This window comes from Diadema antillarum, unplaced genomic scaffold (assembly GCF_040938485.1).
Source record: "Diadema antillarum isolate AM-2024a unplaced genomic scaffold, OU_Dant_1.0 seq00001560_RagTag, whole genome shotgun sequence".
Lineage (NCBI taxonomy): Eukaryota > Metazoa > Echinodermata > Echinoidea > Diadematoida > Diadematidae > Diadema > Diadema antillarum.
In genome coordinates, this window is record NW_027272286.1 from 233,477 (window position 1) to 256,326 (window position 22,850).

Consider the following 22,850-nt stretch of genomic DNA (forward strand, 5'->3'; position numbering starts at 1 on the left):
TTCGCTTTTTTGATGTAAAATTCGCTAAAATCTATACGTAAATTTATAGATTTTATTCAAAAACATTAATTTGCTTATAGCCCTACAATATACATACATATTCAAGGTAAGGTTGGCACACAAGGGATATCAGAGGTATAGAGATAGAGGTGCCTACAACAATATATCCCAGACAGTGATACATCTTTAGTGGCAATTCACCCATTGATCATTAAAGCGCAAATATACGCCTACTTGATATCAATTGTCATGATATTTCTTTGTTTGTTTGTGTCCACAAGGTAGATTTGAATTATATAACCATGTTAACAACAAAACTTCCAATCCAAGCACCAGTGGAAAATATGAAAACAAGTTCAGATATCTATAGAGGGAAGTGATCTTGTTTATGGACACATGGACAGCATTTAGGAAAATTAGGATCATCTGGCGGACAATCCGGATTGCAGCAGGGTTGCACGGCCGGGTCCGATGCAAGTGTTTGAGATGGTGCCCATGTCAGTTCCGCCATGAATTTTCTCCGCATTCTCCTGATCTCCTTCAACACCTCTTTGGCCCAGGTGGCGTTGTTCAAGTTGAAGCTTTCGCATCACATTGACAAGAGACAGAATGAAAGTGGATTGAAGGAAATATGGAGCTATTAGATAAGTTCATCTTTTTAAACTGCATAATACTCAACATAGCAGATTCTTCCTTCGGAATATCAAACTGTAACCGTTCCAATTAGTCTGACTTTTCTGTGTTTGTCGATTCCTGATCATAATTGGTCAACGTGATTTGTAGGAATACAAACTATTTCGAAATCGTGTTTTGAACACTCAGGTCATTTAATTAAAAAAAAAGCAATATTGGTAACAATATGCTGCCCTGCGAGTTTATTGCTGGATGACAGGTACATATGTCATATCGTCCGGATGACGTCACACAGATGATGATGCAGGTGTGTGTCTGTGTGTGTGTGTGTGTGTGTGGAGGGGGGGGGGTTGGACACAGACAGGATGCTCTGCTTCAAAGGTTTGAAACGCTATACTGAGAGAAGTCATGAATTTCAAAATGAAAGTGGAGGGATTTATACCACCTGCAGTTAGAACAATCTTCGTCCCCTCATCAGTCATTGTCAGTAAAAGTCATTACTCGATTCATCATGATGGGAACAATAAAATTATCATTTATCAAATCATGGTAGGTTAGCAAGGTAATTTGTGGTTTTATAGGCATAGCATTATCAGTGCATCACCAATAAGCCCAAGCTAACCGCTTCAGTGTCTTGCGTCCTAGGCCTATATAACAACTAACCGCAGTGCGTGCCCAAAAATGCGCTTACTGATTTTATCACGTGCGACTTTCCTCGTTTCCATTAGCGTTTTGTTAAAACAAAATGTTTTGCCTATGGGACAGTATGAGAAGTGGCCGGCCATTACGCAATGATTTTTGTTCAGTCGCGGACTGATATTTAACTAACCAATGTGTCAATATGATATGATCATTTACCTCTCCTCGGGGTCGCTATTGAGATCGAAGAGCAGCGGTAGATCCAGTTCCTCGGGCATATATAAAGGCGTGCACTCCCTCGCGCCCATGGCGGGCTGGTATGGTCCGTCGATGAAAAAATGCGCCTTAAACTGTTTAAACCTCACCGCGAGAGGGCCTACTTCATGGGAAGGAGCAGGTCCGAAGTAGAACAGCTTTTCTCTTGGACTCTAAAAGAGAGGAATATTAAAGAGAGAAATATTATAGAAGAAAAGAGAGAAAAAAAATATATATATATAATTATATATTAGATGGCTTAGACAGTTTCTGGTATGTGATTGGTCGAGAGCTCATCACGTGATGCTGTTTGCGAGGATCGCAAATGTTATATTTTCCCAGCTCGTTATATTGACCAACTGGTCAACTGAATATATTTTTTCCATGTGTGTCGCCCTCTTACGGTTGAAAAAACAAATAATTACACCAATATAAGGGTGTGGGACCACGTCGGTAACTGAGAGGAGCAAACGATTACTATCGATAACTGCAGTCTGGATCGATATAATCTGTTCCCACTCACCCCCCCCCCCCCCCCCCCCCCCCACACACACACACACGATACGTGAGAGAGTAGACGGCACGGCGCTGCGCGGAGTAGCGTCATGCGCTAGGCCTGCCTGGATAGAATTCGGGAAGCTAAACGTTACGTACAGTGTACATAGTAGGCTACCCAATGTACGTATGCACGTATCGGCCCGCGAAGTTTGGATTCACACTTCAAAATGGAACCCGTTTTGTCTATAATAAACGACGACGAGCTCGATAAGATTTGGAGGATAAGGATTCGAACTCCACTAAACATGGCCTAACGTTAATAGAGTCTATCTAGTAGGCCCTGTAACATTTAACATACACAATTAGAATCTCGGTAGAGTCTGGGTTTCTAGGTACTCTTAATAGGGCCTACCTGTGTAAGTTAGTAGAAACAGATGTCAAATGATAAAAATTGCCCAGTATAGGCCATAATGTTTAAGGCCTAAAGTTAGATTTGTTTTGTGAGTAGACCCTAAAACATCTGCTGATCTTTTTGACCTGAGCCTAATTTAACTACAGTTGTATAGGACCCTAAAGCGTCGTAACTTGACTTGAGCCTAGCGTTAACGTTAGTAGGGCCTACTGTCGTTAGAGGACTGAGCCTAGCAACTACACAGTCCAGTCGCCGCTGTACAACTACAAAATCGCGACAGCGCGCACACAGCGTGTGGTCGGGCTAACATGAACGTATAAACGGTTTAGGCTATACGTCGTTAGTGTAGGCTTTTCTGTAAAGCATAATCAAGGGCAAGGCCATCTAATATAACAGATATCGACTGGTAGGGGGTGGAATGTAACAATCTTTGTAACGCCAGGGAGTTATATTTTCCCTCGTGATCATATTTTCCCTCAGCGCTGCGCGCTTCGGGAAAATATAATCCCTTGGGAATATATAACTCCCTGGCGGTCCAAAGAATGTTATATTCCACCCCGTACCAGTCAATATCTGTATAATATATATATATATATATATATATATATATATATATATATATAAAGAGGTTTAATAAAATACAGAAAAGAAACACACACACACACATAAACTGGTCTGATTATGAACTGATTGTATAAACTCATGTTTTATAGGAGAATAAATGAATGAATGAATTTGAAATAGGAATAAGATTTGAGGCTTTGATAGTTGATAAAGTACAGAAAAGAAAACACACACACATATAACTAGTTTGATTATGCACTTGTATAGTATGCAATAGTTAATGTATTTGATTTGATTTGATTTGATTTGATTTATTCACAAAATGCATATACATACATTATTCACAAATATGCACATAGTTTGTACATGAAACATGGGACACATTTTGTCTGGATCGTCATAAGCTATGAAAAGCTTGACTGGGACGTCCAGTATGGATAACGTACACATATTATGTACATAAACATCATTTAAAAAAAAATGTGTTATGCGCGTTCAATTTGTTCATAGATAGGAAGATGAGAGAAAGAGAGAAAAAGAAAGAAAAGTGAGAGGAAAAGATAAGGAGAGGGATACTCTACATCATGGTAGTTAAAGGTATACAAGATTGACAATTCTGGTAACAACTAACATAGAAAGACTCGCTGCTATTATGTACGTAGTGTACGTATGACAAAATAAACCTGTGAACCTGGGGTAAGACAGCACGCAAGAACCATGCAAATAGTATTGTTTAAACGTATTTGCAAAGAAGGGTATTCTTTACTAGTCTTATAAAAGTATGCTTTGATTGGCACCGTCGCACTTCACGAGAAAGAGAATTCCAGATGTCAGGACCGGCATGTCGTATGGATCGATGGGCAAGGGCAGTTTTTGGATTTTCTAGGTGCACGTTTGTCGAGGTTCTGGTTGAATAACTATGAATAGCCGAATTAAAACGAAACATGTTTAACATGTTTACATATTTTGTTGGAGAATGAATGAATAAAGGAATGAATGAATAAATGAATAAATGAACGAATGAACGAATGAATGAATGAATGAATGAATGAATGAATGAATGAATGAATTCAAAATAAGATTTAGAGAGGAATGTTTTCAAACCACTCAGTTAAGATTTAACGACGAAAAAGGGACATCAGGCGATGATCCATGTCGTTTTTTCTGCTTCTCACAACTTTCTTTTTTTCTCTCTCTCTGTGAACAAAGGGTCGCACAATCTTGTGTGGCGTAGTATTGGTTGAGATGAGGATTCAGCTCCAAACTTTTTGAGAGATACATGGGGTATTCAGAAACCACTTGATGAATACTAAAGAACTCACCATTCTAGAAGAATTCAATCTTTGTTATTTTTATGAAAAATCGGTTTTGAGATTGTTGAGATATCCCAATACAAAGTAAAACTCGGCAATCTTTATTGATTAGGATCACTTTGTCGTTGCAATGCACCTTTCCCACGACTTAGCATAACCTGCATGTTTCTGTGATATTAATGTGACTAATAAAAGACATGGCGAGGGAACATGCAAGTTATGCTCGATCTTGAGGAGGGTGCATTCGGGTGTCTTTTGCTAATCATATTAGCACTTTAGCAGTGATTGACAGATGAGGTCACAACCAGAATATTGGTTTGGAAGTTGGTTTTGTTTTTTGGTAGGCGTATCCAAGTAATATAAAGAAAAATAGAAGAAAACATTATTCAAAAATCCTATATGGTTTGTTTCTAGATATTCGTTTCACCGCAAAAGTAATGATTAGGGCACCATGAATGAACGCAAATCAAAATATGCATTTGTATGTGATGTTGTAACTGCAGTACACTCATACCTCGTCGTTGTTAAAAAGCACTCCGCTGAGATCGTATCCATCTAAGGGAACGCTTGGAACCTCTTCCCCCGCAATGCTGGCGATGGTAGGAAGGAGGTCGAGTATGCTCCCGAGTTCTGCGGACGGGCCAGGATGGATTTGTCCAGGCCAGTGAGCGATGAAGGGGACTCGCATGCCTCCCTCATACGTCGAAAATTTCCCACATTTCAGCGGCCCGCTGCTACCACCGAGTGTGTATTCTTTCAAGTTTGCACTGCAAAAACCCAAACCGGAGGGAGGCAGTAGTAATTATGCTTTTTCATACAGGAATAAGGCATGTTGACTTTATAATTCAAATACTATTGCTGTACTAATATCAGTATTATCCGAAGAACGCTGTAAACACGTTTTCCCCGTCACCCATTACGATAGAGATATTTTGATGCTTCGAATCTTTGAGTTATGATAGAACTGGTTATCAATTAATCGACTGCAATAGATCTTGACAATGTATGCCTGCTGACAACTTTAAATAATGTAAAAGCCATTCATCTATTCAAAAAGCAGTTTAGAGACATGATATATAGGTCTATATCAATACATGACTGAAAATTGCATGTTGCGAGTTATTCCTTTGGGCGTTCTCACTACTAAGATCTTTCTGTTTCCTTGTTTTATATTTTCCTGAGGCAGTTATTTTCATTTAGTTTGCTTTCACTCATATTATAATTTTCTCAACAATGGATATCACTTTTTCCATGCAAGTAACGGTCCCTCTATAACTCTCTCGGAATATTGGGTCATATAGTACTATCCCATTGCTTTTCTATGCCATTTAAGGGGAATTCCAGACGATTTTCGCAATTTCACATCATGTAGAACATAAATCGACAGCTCCATGTATTGATATAGGGAATTCGTTGTGGTCCTTGAGCAGAGAAATCAATACTTTGAAAAACCTTAAAGGCGCATTCTAGACGATTTTCATAATTTCACATCATGCAGTACATAAAGCGACAGCTCAATGTATAGATTTGTGGAATTTATTGTGGTCCTTGAGTAGAAAAACCAATACTAAGTACTTTGAAAAACCTTAAAGTATGGTGAATGAGACATTAAAATCAAGACAATTATAACAGAAGGTGTCAAAGCAGAATAAAATGTCTCCTAAAGCAGATTTTTAATGTGACTTTTTAAAAGATATTCGCGCCACTGAGAAATCGCTCCGGAACAGCCGTCTTTTTCGAGCCCTAAAACATGACGTCACGAAATGAACAAAAAACTTTACGAGGACATCGAGGCCGCCATTCATAGAGCACGTATTGCTTAGTGAGCGGATGCAATATCTGGCTGTGTTTAGTCGCCTCTGCTTTCTCGGCTGAGACATTAAAACGTCCAGTTTTTACCTCATATTGTGCGGAAAGACTTTGAGATTGACATCGAGAGTGAATTGAGTTAAGACAGTGACAATGACACTGATAGTGATAGTGGCAAAGTCGGAGTGGTAGAAGAAGCGAGGGAGAGGCGACGGATATGGAAGGCTGCCTCGGATACAACTCGTTTGGAGCATAGGCCTACATGAAAATGGGCACACTGCCTCTCCATACGTATGCCCCAAACGCACCACGTCCTCAATGGCCCTCCATAGACGGAGCCCACTGTGTGGATGGAGTGGTAGCAGAGCGCACATTTCGTGACGTCATATTTTTGGTTACCAAAATTTCGCCGTCAGATCGGGTTCTGGTGGTCTAAAGAGGGTCTCAAAACACCATCTCTCCATCGTTCTGGAGACGTTTTTACCTTCTGAAAGTTAATTATTCATATTCCTAGAGACTTAAGCTTTCTAGAAATGTATAAATCACCTTGTTTATGAATATCGTCCTTTTATTTTTCTCGTTCACCATACTTTAAACAAATTACACTAAATAATGATGATGACATATAGGAGGCTCACATATTTCAGAAGAGTAGCGGTGTAACTCCGTTGCAATACCACTTGCTTGTGAGTTCACTTGTGTGAAATAGATGTATGTCTCTTTCTTTTGTTCTGCTTCCTTTAGCCCAAACTCATGCATTCGATGGTGAGGCTGCATGTTATCATCCTTGTTTATTGCAATTTGTTGAAAGGCTGTGATGGCTTCATTTTTGGAGTAAGACAGTTGGGATTTGGACAGGACAACACTTAACCCATTATTTGACTACGTGTATTAATAAAAAAAGTCATTTTCACCAAAATTGCAGATACGAGGTCTTGTCACCCCATCGGCGTTATAGTTGTTCGAGTGTTAAAGTCTGACAAATCATCCGGAGGTCTCCTTTAAAAGAAAGTAAAGAGTGACATTACCCATTGTCTGATAGGAAGAATGTTAGTGTGTTCTCTGTCTGGCCAGCGTCTTGTATAGCTTTCATGACGTCACCAACTGCCGCATCTAGCTCGAAGAGGACGTCACCAAAAATGCCCCGTCTGCTTGAGTTCGTAAAATCTTTGCCTGTAGTTTGGGCATGGGAGCGAAAAGGCAAAACTAGTGCGTAACATTGTGTGATGCGAAATCTACAAACCAGTGGCAGCCAGAAACAAGGAAATGTTGTGATGAAAGAGATACATTGAAATAATATAAGTAAACAACAACAACAACAACCAAAGAACGAAACAAAAGAAATTTCTCGTGTGTCAATTTCGTGCTGAATATCAAAATGACGTAGATATAACCATAGTTATTATAAAAATGAAAATATGCTGATTTTCAAATTCTCTGGCATGTTACATTTATCTCAGTCTCCTCGTTACAAGAACATTATCTTTGACAATATATATATATATATATATATATATATATATATATATGCAAATGTATTTTAATCACAATATACTGGAGATATTATTTCAGTACCACAGTTAGGCATTCCTACTGTGTCGTGCTTTTTTAACCTTATGAAAATAATGTTCCGTGGTCGATGAATATCAACAAATGGCAATATAATCATGTAAACTTTATACTAAAATTTCATAAAAAGATAATTCTCATTATCCAGCATACCAGCAAATTGAGGAAAGTGTACGTGATTGAATGCGTAGTACAGGAAAAATGGATTATCCTTTTCTGCGCTCTCGGAAATCCACTGGCGTGCTTTCGCGGTGTACTCTTGCGTGAGCGTCGTCGGATTCATCGGTTGTTTGTATATGTCATCATCGGAGAAGATAGCGCAAGGTGCGACGTCGTTCGATGCGCACGTGTCCACCTTCTCGTCGGCGTAGACGCAGGGCTGATCCGGGTACGTGCATACCGGACAAGGGCACTGGTCATTGGAGAAAGGCAAACCGTAGTAGCGATGAAAGCCTTGCTTTGTTGGCAAAAACTCCTGTTCCCTTCCTACCCCCAAGTGCCACTTCCCCACCATGTACGTGTCGTAGCCTCGTGGTTCCAGGAGTTCGGCGATGGTGATCTCGCTTAGGGGTAGCCCTCCAAGGGAATTCGGGTTGAAAACTACTGGGTAAGCACCTACCCTTGTCTGATATCTGCCAGTCATAAGAGACGCCCTATAGTTTTAAGAGAAAAAAGAAACACAAAGACATAATCTAAAGCGTTTTATCGCAAAGCAAATTGAATCCCTTCTTCTCATAGTCTAGTGGGATTTCTGAAAAAGGGCTCTCTAAAATGGTGTTAGAGGCATTTTTTAGTAAAAGTTGGGAACCGGTCTCTTTTACCTAATTTGAGTATGCTGAATCCGAAAAATCCGGTTCCCAAGCGAAATTCACCGATCTTGACCATCTAATTTGCATAAACAAAATGGCTGCCAAGCTACAGAAATTATCAGTTTCAGATACGCATTTTCTAGCAATTCTTTGCAAACAAGCTGGAAAGAGTGATTTGAAATGTTTGTACAGAGAATAGAATTACCAATTTATAAGGGATAAACGTTTCTCAGGTGGCAAAGAGTATATTTTATTCATAATTATGCAAATTAGGACTGAAATATGCAGATAAATATGTATGTATATATATATACATATATATATATATACATATATATATATATATACATTAACACTGGAAGAGTAATTTTGACATTTTTTATTTCTTGAGAGGCAAATTAAATACTAAATATATAAACTTTAAGGTTTTGAGGGTCAGGAAAACTCCGGTTTCCAAGCGAAATTCACCGATCTTGACCATCTAATTTGCATAAACAAAATGGCTGCCCAGCCACAGAAATTGTCAGTTATTCAGTTTCGGGCACGGATTTTCTAGAAATTCTTTGCAAAAGAGCTGGAAAAAAGTGATTTTATATTTTGTACATATAATAGAAGTAGCAATTTGAGGGATAAACGTTTCTCAGATGGTAAATAGTATATTCTATTCATAATTATGCAAATTAGTACTGACATATGCAGATAAATGTATATTAACACTGGAAGAGTAATTGTAACAATGTTTTTCTTGAGAGGCAAGTTAAACACTAAAGATGTAAACTTTAAGGTTTTGAGGGTTAGGAAAACTCCGGTTCCCAAGCAAAATTCACCGATCTTGACCATCTAATTTGCATAAACAAAATGGCTGCCCAGCCACAGAAATTGTGAATTCCAGACACGCATTTTCGAGATTTTTTTTTTGGTAAACGAGCTGGAAAAACGTGATTTGAAATCTATGTACATAGAATGGAATTAGCAACTTGAGATATAAACGTTCCTCAGGTGTTAAATAATATATTTTATTCATAATTATGCAAATTAGTACTGAAATATGCAGATAAATATATATTAACACTGGAAGATTTTTTTATATTTTTTTTCTCTTGAGAGGGAAGTTAAGAATATTAGATATATACACTTGAAGGTTTGGAGAGTTAGGTGAAATCTGAATCCCTTCTCAGTGGTATCAAAATAAATGCAGATACATGTATTGTATCGGTATGCAAATTATATGCAGGCTTCATGAGTTTTATGCGCATGCAGTTCATTCAATAGTCTATATACCCTGGTAAAATTTTATTTTTCAAATCCTTTAAAATGGTCCTTTTGGATTTTTTTAAAGAATTCAAGTTAGGAACCCGATTCTTAACCAAAAATGATTGCGCTAGGGCTAAAAAAAACAAAAACAAAACAAAACAAAACAAAAACGGGTCTTTTTCAAGCGAATGAACTTAATCGATAATCGATAATCGCAAAACGAATTGATGAAAACTCTCTCTACACGGATCATGACTCAACTTTTTATGGGGGGGGGGGAAATGTCATCGAACAATGCCATTTTATTCATATGCAACATCCATTATTGTATTGTTCCAATATGCAAATCTATAGCATTGGCACGGAAATGCTATTTCCCAGTTAGCCAGAGCATGGTAATCATGTATATATATGATAATAAAGATTACATATGATTATATAGCAAACATTCGTCTATAGGTTGAAATGGATAGGTGGTTTTATTCTATTGTGTCTTATGAAGTGGTTTTTTTTTTTGGGGGGGGGTTCAAGTCGACGAAAAATACCTTTAATGTACACAACAAACATTACTGATGTCCCAGTGAATAAACAAAATTATGTTGCAAGTCCGTTAGATATATAAGATTGGAGAAGGATCCATTGGAAAGTTAAGTTTGTAGAATAGCCGCGATCACACACTGGCAAAAGATCAAGAAGTTTAAGATCGCGATCTCCAAGATCTCAAAAGGCGCGGCCAAATTGGCAAAATATCGAAAAGTTTCAGATCGCAGTCTTTAAGATCTTGAAGTTTTTGGGATCTTTTACCACTCTGACCGCGCCTTATCATGATAAACTTTAATAGCAATGTTAGAATAGCAGTGAGGGAGAAGAAATGGAAAAAAAAAAGATATGTGGCACACATCCACCTATATTATATCCTTCTACATCTGTTATAAGAATGTAACTTAGTCAACTTCCAAGACAGTTCGAGCTCTGAAATTGCATCGGCCAGTGCAATCTGCGAAATAAGGGGTTTACACCTTCCTGTTCCTTTTTGTTTTTGTTTTCAGTATACTTGGATAACATGCCGCCAGTGATAACCACCAAGTATGATGCATTTCAATTTATTCTTAACTGGACGACGCCACGCTCCCTTGTCAGTCTGACTTCTGATATCAGATCATAGAAATGACATTCTTAGCAAACAGGCCTCTATAGCTTTAAGGGCCAGTAAATTGTAAGAAATAAGGAATAATGAATACTCATTAGAAACCATGTTACATACAGATGATTCCACTTCATATCAGACGTAAATGGACGCCATTTTGCCTCTCATTATGATTTATCAAGTACAGTTTTTGAATATCCACAATGTCACTTGAATTTCTGCCCAAGAATTAGGATATGGACCTTTTCATGGAGGACCTGGGTTTTCCATTACCTTGCGAACATGAAGTTACTTTTGTTCCCTTGAGAGATAACATCTATCCGATATAGCTACCTTAAAGAGGCCTTCTTCCGTATAGCTACTGGAGTTGTGCTTTTTCTGCCAGACTGATACTGACAGTAGCACTCACAATGACTCACAATCATCAAGGATGCTGCTTGTACGAGAAAAAAACTAAAGGGTTCCAAGAACATGGTTGTTATCGGTCGTCTTTATAAGAATAAACTTATATTCGATTCAAAAGATGCATCACACAAGCTCGTTTGGCGCAAAATATGTTCCGCCATTTTACCGACAAAAGTATACTGGACGCTCGAAAAGCAGTCCAACGACAATACTCCAGTATCTTAAAAAAAAAAATAAAAAAGAAGAAAATCCTGCTCACTGTGCCAGACCTGATCTTTCTTCACCAGTAGACATTGGATGGGAACGTTTTGATCTGATCTACAGCCTGTACAACTGATATATCTAGCTCCAATCCTGCAAATTTGCCTTGAGGTGATTTCATGTGCATGCGAAAGCATTGCAGAACATTTCGATGCAAATGTCACAAATTAGGCCTACGATGTACAGCAGTGTGTGCATGTTATAGCAACAATGTGATGATGCAAACCTTGCATGAATGCAGATCAATTTAGCTCGATTGAGAAATAGACTTTTTGACTCAGATTATGTTTCTTTTCAGCCAAAATATAAAGGTGTTGATGACTAGAATTACAAAATTCATCCTACGTTTCTGTTTCCGACACTGTCCGAGATACCAGGATTTTTCTTACAATTTTTTTTTTTGCTTGAGCCTGCAGAGTGGGTGAAGAGATAGGTTTTTTTTAATCTATCTCTGGGAAACCCATAAATTATGACGAGATTTATGAAAGTTGCCACTTGATTTTAAATTCAACAGATCGAAAATAATTATAAACCAATCTATCCAATGAAAACGACAAAGTACAGGGTGGAAAAAGCGACCTTGCACTAATCCATAGAGTAATGTATAGTGATGTGATTGTTCGATAGCTTTGATGGCAAGACCTTGTTTTAGTGGTGAATATGCATATAGAAAATGGGTGAATATTTGCATAATTTATTATGCAAATGAGATAATAGATGTGTGTTGTTTACTACTTGCAGTTAATTTTTGCATCTCTTAATCACACCAGGAATCATTAACAGGTCTTGATATTGTTATAACTGTTATGAAACATATTCATATATTGCGGCAGTGCGTTGTAGAATCTCGAAACCTGCCTGGTCTACGGCCTCTTGAATATCAATTTGCAAACATATTTCATTTTAGTATCATTCAGTTCTCCCGTATTGATTGATTCCAGTACTTGATTTACTTCGGACGACATCATTATGTGCAACGTGTTTGCCCGATATCTTAGCTGTATTATTTTAGTACGCCAAGGTACATTTTGATAGCAAGACTTTGTTTTAGGGAATATATCAATAGAAAATTTGTATAATCTATATGCAAATTAGATTATTGGGGTATTTCTAATATCTGTGTTTTTTTTCTTGTATCTCCTTTAACACAAAAGAATCATCAACTTACGTCTTGATATTATAACTATAATGATTCAGATTCATATATCGCGGCAATGTGTTGTAGAATCTCGAAGCCTGTCGTAGTAAAGCCTCTTGCGTACCAATTTGCATACGTTATTACAAATATTGTTATTCATTTTTTTATTCTGAATTGGTTGATTCCAACACTCGATTTTCCTCGGACTCAGATGACACCATGAACACTTTGTTTGACCGATAGCATATCTATATATTTTTCACTACGCCAAGGTACATTTTAATAGCAAAACTTTGTTTTAGGGGAAAATATGTTGAGAAAATGGAAAAATATTTGCATAATTTATTATGTAAATGAGATGCATGTTTTGTTTTAATATCCCAGGTTGCTCCTTGTATCTCTTTAGCGCACTAGGAATCGTGAACCGGTCTTGATACAATGACAACTATCTTCAGAATTATGATTCAGATCCATATTTTGCAGCAATGCGTTAATCTAGAATCCTGCCAGTTATCCTCTTGTGTACCAATTTGAATAGATATTTGCATAAGTGTAATTCAATTCTTGAATTGATTGAAATCTTTTGAATTGATTTATTTTGATTCGACTCCGGCGACACAAAGTACTTTTTGTTTGCCCGGTAACTTGTTAAAATGATTAAAAACAGAAGTGAACACGTAGGTACTATACATGTGCATATATATGCGGTAATGCATTACTGTATCAGCGGCAACGCCTAATTTGCATATTTCACTTCTTAATTTGCATATATAAGTGAAAGTTATGAACAAATGATGACCTAGATATTGTCTTTGCACCTTAATTTCTGAAATTACTACTATTTCTGCATGTCTAGGGAGATGTTATGAAAATTAGATCATCGAGACACCTTAAAAAGCAATGAATTGGCGGCCATTTTGTTTATGCAAATTAGATGCTCTTAGACTCAAAATTCCGCTTGGGAACCGGAATTTTTGGATTCAGCGTACTTGAATTATACAAAATAGACCGGTTCCCAACTTTTACTAAAAAATGCCTCTAACAGTCATATTTTCCCAAAATCCCACTAGACTATCAAGTTGAGATATTTACTGTTAACGCTGTGAAAAAAAATGGAAAAGTATATTTTTAATCATAACTTTAAGAAATGTTCCTTTTTATGAAACAAGTAAAGTATCAGTATACTATACATAAGCTTTATTTTAGGGTAAGGTGGGGGTAACTGGAACACTGGGTTAGTGGAACACTTGAAGGATTGTGGGTATATACGTACATTGTTTGGGAGAAGGCATTAGTGGAGTGAAAGTTTTGTACGAACAAACAATTACGTAAAAACAAAATGGATGCCTTCATTGTGACAAAAATTAGAATCATTAGAGCTAAAATCGTCAAAAATCCTGAACATCTCACAGCCTCACTCCAAGATTTTGCGTCGTAGCTATTTTATAAACAGTGGATATGACGAGGTATTGTTTGGTGTCCTTTTTGATAAAAAAAACAAACAAACGTATTTTTGTGTCGTGATTGAAAGATTGTACAACACGTAACTAGACGTTCAACAAAACGTAAGTAGATTTTTTTTCTTTATTTATTTTCTAGTTTAATTTCGGGTATTTTCTCCTCAGATGAAATATTGATCGCCAGTGTGTTGAGAGCGACGTCATCATCGAGATGATAGAGCTTCCCAGTGGCGGATCCAGAGGTGGGCGCAACCGGCGCACGCCCCCCCCCCCCTTTATTTTTCGTTAAAAAAGAAAAAAAAAAAGAAAAATGAAATGAAACCCGGAAGTGGCACCAGAAATATTAGTCACGCCCCCCCCCCCCCCCTTTACAGAATTCCTGGATCCGCCCCTGCTTCCTGTCAGTGCTTTGTTGTATTCAAACTCATTTTAGGCTTATTTTTCTTCAAAATATTTTATTGACAAGTTCACAGGTCCGAAAACTCGTGAAAAGACTCGTTTTAGTCTTCAGAAGAAAAAAAATGGAAGTAAAAAATGATAATTTTGTGGACTAACTTGCTCATAGAAATGGCATCTTGTTGGCCTGTATAAGACCATGACGTCAGGGCGGTGAATTTGAAAATCGAAATGATGCACACTCAACTTAAAGGGAAGGTAAACCAAAAAAGCAATGTGGATTGAGTGAAAGCAGCAACATTAGTAGAACACATCAGTGAAAGTTTGAGGAAAATCGGACAATCGATGCAAAAGTTATGAATCTTTAAAGTTTTGGTGTTGGAACCGCTGGATGAGGAGACTACTAGAGGATATGACGTATGAGTGGACAACAATACAAAGAAAATATAAAGGAAATTCAACAAAAATTCGCTTTTCTAGAATTATGAAAGAGCAATGGACCAACCTCTGTCAGAAAGCAGGGGGAATAATTGTTACCCTTAACATATGTCAATGTCAAGCTGATGGAATTTGTAATTTTCATGAAAAATTGATTTTTGTAGAATTCTCTTTATATTTTCTTGGTATTGTTGTCCACTCATACGTCATAACCTTTAGTAGTCTCCTCGTCCAGCGGTTCCAACACCAAAACTTTAAAAATTCATAACTTTTGCATCGATTGTCCGATTTTCTTCAAACTTTCACTGATGTGTTCTACTAATGTTGCTGCTTTCACTCAATCCACATTGCTCTTGGGGTTTATCTTCCCTTTAAGATTGGGGTTTTAAAATTATTCATCGTGTTTATGGTGTTACTTTTTTGCCAAAACGTCTTGCAGGGAACTGTTTATTCGATTAACTGTCAAACTTGGGGGAGAAAATTTTGTGAAGACAGTCCTATGCGTACAATGTTGTTCCACTTACTCCAGTACGTCGGGGTACGTGGGGCAATGGAATACTTATGACTGAAGTGTAATCTTGAACTTAAAGGACAAGTTCACCTTCATAAACATAAGGATTGAGAGAATGTAGCAATATTAGTAGAACACATCATTGAAAGTTTGAGGAAAATCAGACAATCCGTTCAAAAGTTATGAATTTTTGAAGTTTTAGTGCAGTACCCGCTGGATGAGAAGACTACTGCAGTGTATGAATAACTTAGATGTCACATGCGTACAACAATATAAGGAAAATATAAAGAGAATTTCACAAAATTCCATCTTTTGAAAAAAGCACACATTCCCCTGACTCGTTACCGATAAATGTTATGGGTAATATTATTCCCCCTGCCTTTAGAAAGAGGCAAGTCAATTGCTCTTTTATTATGCGAAAAAAGTGAAAATATGTTGAATTTTCTTTTATATTTTCTTTATACTGTTGTACGCATATGACTCACAAGCTGTAGTAGTCTCCTCATCCAGCGGTTCCAACAGAAAAATTTAAAAAATTCATAACTTTTGCACCGATTGTCCAATTTTCCTCAAACTTTCACTGATGTGTTCTACTAATATTGTTGCATTTTCTCAATCCTTATGTTTATGAAGGTGAACTTGTCCTTTAATTTTGAACAATATTTACCCAAAGCAATATTATATATTTGTATTGTGCATGTTAATGGTCAAACTGTGATGCTTGAATATTTCTTGGCGCGTTTTATTATTTTTGTGTGTGTGTGTGATTTACGAATAAAGGATTAAGTGTTCCACTTACCCCACTTTACCTTTATACTCTATCTGGTGATGGACTTTAAAAGGATTGATATTGGCACTTTAAGGATAATTCCAGACGATTTTCATAATTTCACATCATGTAGTATACTTAAATCAACAGCTCCATGTATAGACTCGTGGAATTTATTGTGGACCTTGAGCAGAGAAACCCGTAATCTAAAAATCTTAAACAAATTACACTGAACATAGTTGATGACATAGGAGCCTCACATATTTCAGAAATGAGCAGTGTAATTCAATTACAATACCGCTTACTTAAAGGGATGGTACAGTATTGGTGGAGATGAGAATTGGGCTTTTAACTTTTTGGGAGATACCAAGAAAATACTTATGATATAGTACAGAGCATACCATTTTAAGAGGAATTCAAAGTTTATTTGATGAAAATCGGGTTGGTAATGACTGAAACATCCAAAAACAAAGTAAAACAAAGCGATTGTAATAAAGTGTGGGTCCCACACTTCATTAGAATCGCTCTTTTTTGGATATCTCAGTCATTTTAAAACCAATTTTCATCAAATAAAAGTTGAATTCCTCATAGAATTACATGCTCTTTCATATTTCATAAGAGGTTTCTCATTATTTCACCAAAAAATGTTAGAAACCTAAAATTAGGTCTCAACCAAAATTGTACGATCCCTTTAACAAATTCACCTACGGGTGTAAAATCTATGCATGCCTTCTTCTTTTGTTCTGCTTCCTTGAGCCCCAACTCATGTATTCCTATATGGGGATTCTCAAAACCCTTAGAGCCGGGCCAGTCGTCACAACCCGTGTCTCCACATTATTGTGATAGGTCTTTAAGATGCACTCGGTATTATTGGTGAGGTTTCCTTTGTAGTTTGTACGTACTTAGCCTGTCAGCCCTGTTGTTGAGTTAATCGTACAATTTGATGTCGTTATATTTCTATATAAATATTGATTAATGCTTAATGGTTTATTTCTCAAAATCGCGCTCAGAGCTACCAAGGTTGAATTACACATGAGGTTTTTTTTTTTGTTGTTGTTTCTTAAGCGTTTACTGAGTTATTGTTTGATATACCATCAATATATCGAACTCGGACTCCGTTATACATTTATTATATAAAGAGCTGATCGTAAAATGGGTTAAAGGGGATCTCCCGAAGATTTTCAAACTTTTACATTTGAACAACTATTGATAAGTTTAATACTGAGTACAGAGTTTCAGAATTTATAGTGACTGGGATGAGGAATAACAATGTTTTCAAAATTTATAACAAAATGCAGTGAACAAGGATGATGACATGGCAGCCTCAATGACATATTATGAAACGAATTGTGCACAGATTAATCCCTGATATCTCAGAAGTACACACACAGCCGAAGAATGTCGGTTGGAGTCGACCATTACCAATGAGGGTTAGCTTTGATGCACATAATTATATTCGTTGACCGGTGCTATCGTGGTCTTCGAATGTACACCGGTGGGCAGCGAATTAATCAGGCAACTTATATGAACCCCACGCTGGGTCATTAACCTCTTCTGTACTAATGGGTCAACTTATAATGTGCACAACTCTCACACAAACCTATGAGCGGATAGTATAATGTAGCACACAGATGGTTCACAACCTGATACCGGATGACTATACCGGTAACGAGCAATGCGAGATCGATCTCTGGACCGTCGTTCATCACGAAGCCTAACGCATGCAGGTAAAACAAACAAATAAGAAATAGACCAAGTCCAACGAAGAAAGGAAAGGCAGTATGGCTAGCTGTATCTTCATCTTTTCCTCCAACTGACCTACATTCACCTCCACACCATTAGCGTGAGAATCAGATCAGTGAGCAGCGTCAAGGCTGTGGTAGTAGTGTGTAGACTGTTTTTACCATGCACCTTCATGCCCGGGATAGACTACAGTGACCACCAAGCATAAGATTGTGAATAATGTGCCTTGAATAGCCATGATTGTCTTCTTCACAACAGATTTGTCATGGGTCATGATCCGCTCCAAAGCGCAGTGAATTAGCGTCTATATAGGCCTACATCACTGACCCCAGTTCGATTGCCGGGTCCTAATGAGCACTTATAGTGTTGTGTGTAAGATATATTACAGTCCCCTGTTAGTATAGTAGAAAGAGGCAAAACACACGATCTGTCCCTCGAATAGGACATAAAAAAATGGAGGTCCCATTGTGTGAGAGAGCACGTCCATGGAGAGAGTCACAACTCATGAACGTAAAAGATCCCGCTTCATTTATTCATAGCAAAGAGCTGGCTGTTCAACCATGGACCAACAACTTCGTTGTATAGGTCCCTTGTAATTAATGATGGTTCAACCCGGTGAAGTGGTGCCTTCTTACATCCAACTGGACCCCACAGAAAACCAGCTATTGCACTGAATATGCTATTCAGCCATCTTCTCAGTTGGAAATAAAGTAAACAAACTACTGTGAACGACTAGTTTTCAACGTTTATTGACGATATTCGTCTTATTTTTTAGATACTGAGAAACCTCTTATGAAATAGTTATGTAAGAGCTTAATATAAGAGGAATTCAAAGTTTATTTTGATGAAAATTGGTTTTGAATGGCTGAGATGTCCAAAACAAAGCAATCCTAAGAAAAGGTGAGACCAACCTTTTACTACACACGCCTTTTTTACTCTGTTTTTGGATATCTCAGCTATTTCAAACCCGATTCTCGGCAAATAAACTTTGAATACCTCTAAGAATTGTATATTTACTCTTTTAAATTTCATAAAGGGGTGTCTAAGTATCTCCCAAAAAGTTAAAAGCTTAATCTTCACCTCAACCAATACTACACCATCCCTTTTAGGATTCGCTCATTGTGGAGCTTTTGGGTTATTCAGGGAGGGGTCATGGTGGTCAGTTGAACAATTTAGATCAAGTTGCCAAATTTGGTCAGATCCGTCATGGGGTTTCGCAAGAAGAAGCTTAAAAGCCCCCTCACACCTGAGCGAATGTAGGGGAACGAAGGGAGACGAATGGGAAACACGCACGAAATACGCGCGAATTCAACGATTTCAAATAAAATTGCCTTCAAATCATCCGATTATAAACTAAAGCCAAATATGATTAACGAACGGTAAGCGAAGGATAGATATGACATGCCAGGATAACGATTTTTCGGTTCACTTCTTTGAGTAAATTGCGGCCGAAGGCGAGCGAAGGGTTAATATGACCCGATAAGACGAACGAACAATGAGCAATGGTTTGATATGGCGTGCGATTGGAAACGAAGACGACAGAATAGATCAGGCGTTCTCGTACGTGCGTGTGCGCTCCTCGGGGAGTATAAAAGCGACCAGGTCCGTCCAGATTTCAGTGCGGCCAGAGAAATCATCCTCGCAACATGAAAGGAAGAGGCAAAGGCATAATAATGAAACAAATCAATCAGTTTTAGATTTTTGCTTCTACACAAAAGATCATTTTGTGTGAAATAAATATCGAACATTATTAATCATTCTTAAAGCACGTTTTTGATGAAGAAAAAAGGTATCAAGCAAAAACTGAGATGAATTGCCCCAATTGCTATCATTTTAGCAAAAAAAATAAATATTGAAACAGTAACAATGGAGGTGAGGTGATAACAAATCTGACGTACCCCTAAATTGACTCGACCTACCCCCTTTCCCCTATTGTATCATACCTACCACCAACGTCGCATCAGACAAATTTGTATAGTCACTGTCCACTACAGCCAACAGGATTACACTAAAAAAGCCCTTATAGTTGTAGCATAGCGAGCCAGACAGAGGAGGCTTTCTGATGGCCACATGCTTGCCATCAATAGCTGCCACACAGTGGGGAAAATTCCACCGCTTGTAGAATTCACCAGCAAGTTGTCTCCATCCATCAGGGGTTGAAGGGGCTGTCATGACTTCATCTGCATACTCGTCACATAATATTATGGCGTGACACACTTCCCTGACCACTACAGATAGGGTGTTTTCAGGCACCCTCCACCCATACTGCATGTCGGAGTACTTGGTGCCAGACACAAGATGACGGAGAGTAGCTGCCAACTTGAGACCTTCTTCCAGCGGCTCCCTGTACCAGGTGTACTGCCTCCTGATTCTTCCTCTGACCCTCTCCAGGATTTCATCGTAGAGTTCAGGAGGCATGCAGAGAAGTTTCTTGAAAGTCGAAGGATCTTCTCTTCGGAGATCAACCAACAGCTGGTCGTAGATTCCAAAAGCCCTTCTTCTGGCAGGGTTCAGCCACGTCCTTCTCCAGATACGACGTCGTCTGAAGCCTCGTCTCCATCTGGAGCGGCCTCCGATGAACTGGTGTAGGTTCAGCTGCTGATGTATAACTTCATTCTGAGCCATTGCCAGTAAATACTGGACTCTGAGGCGGACTGCATCTTCCATTTTTCTGAAGAAACTTCGAAACTTTCGGATGGAATGTTTATATAATTATGAGTGGCGTGGTGAGTGGCTGGTCACAGAGAGCAGCTCAGCATTCGCCAATTTTTTTCGTCAGGTCATTCGCTCGTATTCGTATCACTTCGCAATCCATAGTTTGTCATAGTATCTGTTAGACTTGCCTTCGTGTATACATAGCTATTCAAATGAAGTAAAAGTCAATTTTGGTTTCCCTTCGCATAGAAGATGGCAAGCAAAAATACGTTTATCATAGTATCTTCGTTTCTATGCGCAAGTCATATCTAGTCATCGTGTTGCTTCGTTTGGGGTTCTTTCGAGATCGGTCCACCTTGGCAAAAGCGCGATGAGGGACTATGCGTGACAATAGCAAACGAACGATAAACGAACGATTACCGCAGACTAAATAAGATATGCAAATTCAAGCAATTAATGACAGACGATTTTTCAATTCGTCGGGAAATTCTAAACATGTTCAAAAATCCCGTGCGAATTTGAATAATCGCAACTGTTAGTTCAGAAGGTGTACGAACCCAAACACGAAGGGTAAATATGATTTACTATCAATTACCATTGAAAACGATTTTTCAAAAAAATGCCTTTCGCCAGCCATAGCAAGTCATAGTTCAGGCAATTCGCTCAGGTGTGAGGGGGCCTTAAAGGCATTATTTTCCATAGGCAGATGAAAAAAACACCAGCTTTAGCGTTTCAAAATAATCCAAAAATGTAAGTAAGGGGCAGAAGCAACCAATGTAAAATTGTTTATATGTGTGATAAATGTTAAGAATAAGTAGTATTGTTAAATATACAAAATATGTCAATAGTTATGATGAAATCGTTCCTAGAATAAACCGTCTACAGTTATGGTTTAATGAGAAAATAGTGATATCTAATTATATTTTAGGTTTTATTGCAAAAGAAAATTATATGGTATAATGATTTGTGATACAACTGACCTAAACATACGCATCGAATGTGATAAGTCGAACATCTTTTTTTTTTTTTCAAATCACTGCTCCCAATGGAAAACAGTACCTTTAAACGACAGACTCCGGACAATGAATGATGAGTTTGAATGCACAAACCCTTGTTGTCTGGCACTGTCCTATTATAATTACAGTGCCATCGGTGCATGTAGTAGTCTTGGCGCAGACTCCTTTACGACCAACACGTTGTCTGTGCCTGCAAATTGAATGATGGTTCATTTGAGCCTTTGATTATGGTGAGATAAAGATGAGGTGTAGTGTAGAGCGTATATTGCACTGCCCCCAATTGTCACGTAGCATTCAATACACCACAGATCTTAAAGGAGTTGGCTCGTAATATATGAAATGGACCAACGATTTTAATTCATTTGTTGTTGTTGTTGTTGTTTTCTCCTTAGCTCACCTGGTTGGAGTACAAAGAGGAGAAGCATAAAACTGGGTAAACTTCATCCCACTTTGGGCCAGGGAGTCAATGTTGGGCGTCTGTGACGTCGGGTGTCCATAGCAGGCCAGATCTCCGTAGCCCAGGTCGTCGGCCAAGAAAATAATGACATTTGGCTTCTGCCGCTGACGCGTGGCTAGCAGGACATCCTCTATAACTCCTTCCCATTTAAGATGATGACTCCCATCGATCCGGGCAAAGTTGCCAATTAGGAAAATCAGAGTTCCGAAAACTTTCATGAACATTTTGCGTTCCATATCGATGGGAATCTCTTCTCGCTGTCGGTTGGTGTCTTATATGCAAATCGTCCTACAAACGTTCAACACACAATTCGAGCCGATTTGTGCAATAGTATGTAAAAGCAGGGAGGTCACCTCCCTGGTATAAGTGAACGGCTGAATGCATTTCTGCAAGGCTATTCTGAATTCAATCGCTCTTCGTGAACAGAGCTCTTTTCCCGTTGTACTGCCCGTTCATTTTAAGCGACGAGAAAAGGAAATCTTGCATTGCCATAACACTTTTAGTCTATTTGTTCATGTTGTTACATAATGCAAACTGTTGAAATCGATCTCGTAACACAGTAACTTACGAAGTTATACGTGTATATATCTCCAGGTCCAAAGACACACGAGATCCAAGAACGTACTGCTTTATGTACTTTGAAAACAAAAGAATGTTTGTAATTGATTGGTTTGATCTTTTCTCTACATTTTTTTTTTG

The 22,850-nt window shown here is 38.1% G+C and overlaps 1 protein-coding gene across 1 annotated transcript; it reads right to left on the reverse strand.

Moving 5' to 3' along the window:
• Positions 1 to 364: 364 nt before the first annotated feature.
• LOC139710763 (arylsulfatase A-like) lies at positions 365 to 22,387 on the reverse strand. The gene is made up of 6 exons (XM_071622681.1): positions 22,092 to 22,387; positions 7,846 to 8,345; positions 7,152 to 7,296; positions 4,829 to 5,081; positions 1,492 to 1,700; positions 365 to 581 (listed from the first exon to the last, which is right to left on the reverse strand). Exons 1-6 carry the CDS (start codon positions 22,385 to 22,387, stop codon positions 365 to 367), a joined length of 1,620 nt encoding a protein of 539 aa, XP_071478782.1.
• Between the last annotated feature and the right edge of the window lie 463 nt (positions 22,388 to 22,850).

Bases quoted from the DNA above. Each gene is read 5' to 3' on its own strand.
- LOC139710763 (XM_071622681.1), bottom strand. From the start codon at position 22,387: ATGGAACGCAAAATGTTCATGAAAGTTTTCGGAACTCTGATTTTCCTA. The intron at 5,082-7,151 runs GTAATGTCACTC...GGGTTTTTGCAG, and splicing joins TTCTTCCTATCAGACAATGG to TGCAAACTTGAAAGAATACA. The intron at 582-1,491 runs GTAAATGATCAT...GTGATGCGAAAG, and splicing joins AATAGCGACCCCGAGGAGAG to CTTCAACTTGAACAACGCCA.